Source organism: Gracilinanus agilis, unplaced genomic scaffold, assembly GCF_016433145.1.
Source record: "Gracilinanus agilis isolate LMUSP501 unplaced genomic scaffold, AgileGrace unplaced_scaffold38920, whole genome shotgun sequence".
NCBI lineage: Eukaryota > Metazoa > Chordata > Mammalia > Didelphimorphia > Didelphidae > Gracilinanus > Gracilinanus agilis.
The window spans coordinates 1-5,771 of NW_025372379.1; the positions used below are offsets into that span (position 1 = coordinate 1).

Consider the following 5,771-nt stretch of genomic DNA (forward strand, 5'->3'; position numbering starts at 1 on the left):
AGAGAGAGAGAGAGAGAGAGAGAGAAAGAGAGAGAGAGAGAGAGAGAGAGAGAGAGAGAGAGAGAGAGAAATCATAATATTCTCACTTGATAGTTCATACAACATCTGAATAATGAGAGAGATACTTCCAAACCCTCTATCAGTTTCTTTGAATTATAATCTTCTCTGGGACTTCCATGACCCTTCATATGTGTAATAATATTTGGCCCTCTTTGTATAGGCTACTCCTGATATATATAGAGATTATCACATCTCTTCAAAACTTATAGGTAACCAATGCCCCTGGGAGCTCTTGTGAGAGGATGAATAACCAAAGGTAATACACTAATAAATGGAAGTTTGAAAAACATCTTTCTTCCCAGAATGTTGACAACAGGGCAATGGGAGAGAAAGAGGAAGAAGTGTATGACTGATCCCTGATTCATCCATAAAGACATACATTTCAAAATTATTCAGTTATGATTAAAGAATACTAACAGTGATCCCAGGAAAATTTTACAGAGGAAAAAATCATAAAGAATCAAATTCGATATTCCTGTGTTTTATAAAACTAACAATATAAATTATTTGGTGAAGTATTCCTTTTTTCATAAATTTTTTGTGAGTTCTGCTAAACAGTTTAGATGAAATTAGGCATAGAATAACGCTCTATAACATTAAGAAGGCACACTCATCTGGATAAGGAAACCTTGAGTTTGAATCAAACCTTAATCACTTAATAAGTCTCTTAATCTAAACAATTTATTCAAGCTCTGTCCCAGTGTCTGTAGGTATAAAATTGGGGATAATCAAAGCTCCTAACACCCAATATTGTTTTGCAGATAAAATCATGTAATACTTGTAAAGTCTCTATCACAGTAGATAGGATATAAAATATAGCCTTTAAATGTTATTATTAATATTTTAATTATTATGTTTTATAAGCAATGCAAAATGGATTGATTAAGTAAAAATGATAGCAACATAAAACAAAAATGAAAAAAACAATTAGCTCTCTTTGTCAATCAGTTGACAAATATTTATGACAAAAATTCTCTATTATGAACACTGTGATAAGTACTGGGCATATACAAAAATGTGTGTGTAAAGGCACAAAAATTGACAAAGAAAGTTCATGGTATTCTTGTATTCCAGTCAGGTCTTGAGTCTAGATATTTATGATTTTAAGATCAATCTTCTATCTACCAAGCAAAACTCATCACATATTATCTTTCATTCCCAATGACAAGAGCCAATGTTGAAGTGTGAATCAAATTTTCTTTGTCTATCAATCAGCAACTTTTAATTTAATCAACCAAAAACTGAAAACATCTTTACTTAACACTTTTTGTTAGCCAACAAGTAAGAGAATTCACTAGTCAATTACTTAAGGTGTTCTCAACATCAGAAATTCAATCAATCTGGAACTTGTCAATACTTTTGATAAGAATTTATACCTTCAGAGAATGAGAGGTGTGAATCCCACAGATACTGCTCAGTTGGGCAGGGTGAGGTAATTTGACATCTATGATTGGCCCCTGTGAAGAGAGGAAGGGACAAAAAGCATTATAAAAATGCTGATCTTCTTTGGCTAGAGAGTCATCTTGAGCTTGAGGCTTCAAGTGGTCTTTGGCTTGAATTTTCAGGTTGGAGCTTTGGCTGGTGACCTTCCTCTTGGAGATGACTCTGTGCTTGGACCTGGGATTTGACTTGAGATCTTGGCTCTTGGACTGGTTCTTGGATTAGTGAGTAGCTGGCCTTCCTTTCCTGGCTTCTGGAGAGATTAGTTCCAGACTGGCCTTTTCCTCTTGGAGGAGATTGTATAGTTGGAACATTGGGTCCTTTGGTAAAAGCTTAGCAAGCCCTGATAGTCTAGACATCTTCTCTAACCTCTTACATTTCTCTACTGTCACTCTTTACAACTTTTTTTAAAATAAACTATTAAATTCTTTTTGGATTGAGCTATAATACTTTTAAATCAGCAACCTCCATATTATTTTAGAATTCTCACATATTTAGTCAAATCCTTAATCTAATTCATTTCACAATTAACTGATAAAGAGAGAGGATACACTTTCTTAAAGGATACTACAGGTTATTTGTATAGGAATTTAACAAGGATGAGCCCATAGAACATGCCCAGGAAAAGTGTGTAAATGGTGATGACATTACTACAATGAACATTTATTATTACAAAAATTTTACATTATGGTATAGAACAGTTCTTTGATTAGCATAATGCACACAATTTAAAGCATATCATTGCTATTTAAGAAGTAAAAACTTTACAACATTGAAAAATAAGTAATATATATATATATATATGTATATATATAGCTTTAATATTAGAAAGGAAAGGAAGGTCGGCATATTTTTTTGTCTTCATAGGGAAGTAATGGACATCTGTGGATTGGTGAGTTCTAATTGACAGGAAAAATCTCCAATGAGAGTGTATTATTAATTCAGTTCTAGGCAGAATTGTAGACAGTGCCAGGCAAAGATTCAGATCATTAACCAAATTCAGTCTTTGTTTGTTTGTTTGTTTTATTTTTTTAAACCCTTTCCTTTCATCTTGGAGTCAATACTGTGAATTGGCTCCATGGCAGAAGAGTGGTATGGGTAGGCAATTGGGGTCAAGTGATTTGCCCAGAGTCACACAGCTGCGAGATGTCTGTGGCCAGATTTGAACCTAGGACCTCTTGTCTTTAGGCCTGGCTCTCAGTTCACTGTGATACCCTGCTGCCCCCCTAAATTCATTGTTTTCCATTGTCATAACTCAGAACAATTACTGTCATTATTTGGATTTTATAATCAGACCCCAGGGAAATGATACTTCAATGGATAAGGGTGCAGGATTCCACACAGTGAGCATTATATTTTGCATATATGAAATCATATTTATATTTTTTAAACATTAATTTTAATGATTAATTGGAATCAGAATGAAAAATATGTGAAAGCCATGATTCTAGTTCATAATTATTGTCATTTGGGGGAAAATGAAATCAATACATAAAATGAAATATTGCCTTGTTCATCACACCAAAGGAAAGTCTATATTCTTTTTCTTATTTGTTCAATTCTATTGCCAATTTCTCTTATGATTCTAATGAGTTTTTTCTTTCTAAACTTTTCTAGTTTATTATTTAATGGGCATTTATTAAATTCCTGTTCTTCTCTAACTACAATGTTAAGGGCTAAGAATTCAATGGAAAACCAAAACAATCTCTGCCTTCAAGGATCTTGTTTTCTTCTGGGAGGAATGAACCCATGCATTGTGATAAGAAGGAGATATATTCTTCAGAAACAAAAGGCTAGAACTGGATCCAAAACCAGGCATATATGAATGAAATATACTAATGGATTGAAAGGTCCAGAATGAGAATTATAGTGTTGTTGTTGTTTATTCAGTCTCCCTAAGTCCAAGTATTTAAGGAAATTGTGAAAATTAATCATGTTAGATTATAAAAATACAAACACAAAAAGGAAAGATCTCCATCTTGACCAGCCAAAGGTATGTTATCATTTAGATAGTAGATATTCTTTATTTACTAGGCCTTTACTGTGTGACTGATTAAAATTAATCTATTCTGATTGACTAAAGTCTTCTCCAAGAACTTTCTGTAACATTCTTGGATAGCCAATAACCAACAGAATATCGCCTACAAAGCAGAGACTGGTAATAATTGACACATATTATTTCATGGGGCTTGTTGAAATTATTGGCACTGTTACATAGTATGGCTATTTCCGTGAGATCATCCTATCAAGTTCATTAAAGCTCATCAGTACTTTGGGGATATAGCCTCATGGGGATTAAGAAACCCATAAAGTTTTCCTCCAGCAACTGACTTTAGGGATAACGTGAACGACAAGCTACTGATGATTCTATCTTCCAGGTGAGTAGATTACAGAAATATTTATGTTCATCTCATTAATTAGATGAAAAAAAATCATATTTGCCTCAAGCAATTTAGTTAAAAATGACAAGAATAATAAATACTATGTGGGAGTTTGGGGGAAAGAGGAAATTTATGTGCTACATATGAATTTATTTGAATTGAAAGTGCATGAAAGTGTTCTAGAAATCTCACCACTTGAAATGTCCATCTCTGACCAGTGTCACAAATGCTGTGTTTTTTTCAAAGAGAAAAATCAAATGAACTAATTAAGGATCAATAATAACAGGTGAGGCCCCAAGACTTTTGAGCTCTATGTTATGCAAATGGACTTGTTCATAAGAACAAATTAAATAAAAATTGTTTTAAAATTTCCTTACATGTGTCTATAAATGATTGGTATTGAAAATATCAAACTTAAGAGCCTATGTCACGTTCATAACTTTGAGGCAAAATATTCTATCCCTGATTAGGGAACAGAGAAGTGAGGCTATAGAGAGGGTGGATATCCATGCTATATTCCCAGAGGTCATACACCTCATTAATTTTGGGAGGATATAGAAAAAAGAATTGAAAGTTAACCTTAACTCTAGTAGTTTGAGGCTCTACTTAGAAGAAAATTTCATCTAATTCTACCAGCTTTCTGTTTGCAATTTATATTTGTAGAAAGTGGCTTAAACTACCAAGATTTTATATGACTAACACAGCATGACCCAGAAATATTTTGCATATGATTCTGGAGTGCAGTTTTTCTCGACTTCAAGTACATTGTGTTAGTTACCATAACATAATGCCTCTTTCACGTGTTCTCATATGCTCTATCCTTCCTCAGGATCTAATTATGATCCATCTAAACACTGATTATTTAAAATATTTTAAAATTCATTCATACTATTATATTCTCATTTTATATGTAACACACTAGTTAAAAGTTTCCACAATTCACTCCTAATTTTGCAAAATAAAATTATAATCAATTTTAAATTTAGTAACATGATGATATGCTATGATGTATGACATGCTATGATCAATATGAAAATAATAGATTGTGATGTTGTGGAAAGATTGTTGCTCAATTTATCTGGGATGTTTCTATACACTAACAGTCTAACTGATTATGCAAACTATGATCAAAGAAGGCTTCTTCCTTTTATACACAGATTATGTATCTTGGATTGAAGAAATGACCAAGTTGAATGAAACCAAAGGAAGTCAGGTGACTGAATTCATTCTCTTGAGCATCACAAACATTCCTGAGCTGAAGGGTCCCCTCTTTGTTGTCTTTTTACTCAACTACATGGCCACAGTTGTGGGGAATCTGGGTCTGATCATCTTAACCAGTGTTGATTCCCACCTGCAAACCCCAATGTACTTTTTTCTCAGGCATCTGGCATATGTTGATCTAGGCTATTCCACAGCCATTGGTCCAAAAATGCTAGCCAGTTTCATAGTAGAGAAAAATACTATTTCCTTCAATGAATGTGCAACACAGTTCAGTTTCTATGTGGTATTTATCACCAGTGAATTTTTTATCCTGTCAGCCATGGCCTATGATCGCTATGTGGCTATATGTAAGCCCCTTGTCTATATCGTCATCATGTCAAGCAGAGTATGTTGGATCCTGGTGGTTATTTCTTACCTCTATAGCATCATGGTATCCTTACTAGTAACAATTAAGATATTTAATTCATCATTCTGTGCATCCAATGTAATGAGACAGTTCTTCTGTGATAGTGTTCCTCCTTTGTACATTATTTGTTCAGATATAAGAGAGACTAAGCTAATCATTAAGTTATTTGGAGCATTTGATTTAATTTCTTCCCTTTCTATAGTCCTTGTCTCCTATATGCTCATTATTGTGGCCATCCTTAGGATGAACTCTTCTGAGGGAAG

At 33.6% G+C, this 5,771-nt stretch overlaps 1 protein-coding gene across 1 annotated transcript; it reads left to right on the forward strand.

Annotated features, from left to right (window-relative positions):
• Window positions 1–5,004: 5,004 nt before the first annotated feature.
• On the forward strand, window positions 5,005–5,766 carry LOC123255080 (olfactory receptor 8K1-like; the record flags this gene model as incomplete). Its single annotated transcript, XM_044683937.1, has 1 exon — window positions 5,005–5,766. A coding segment is annotated over exon 1 (762 nt), but the record flags the coding sequence as incomplete, so codon positions are not given.
• Between the last annotated feature and the right edge of the window lie 5 nt (window positions 5,767–5,771).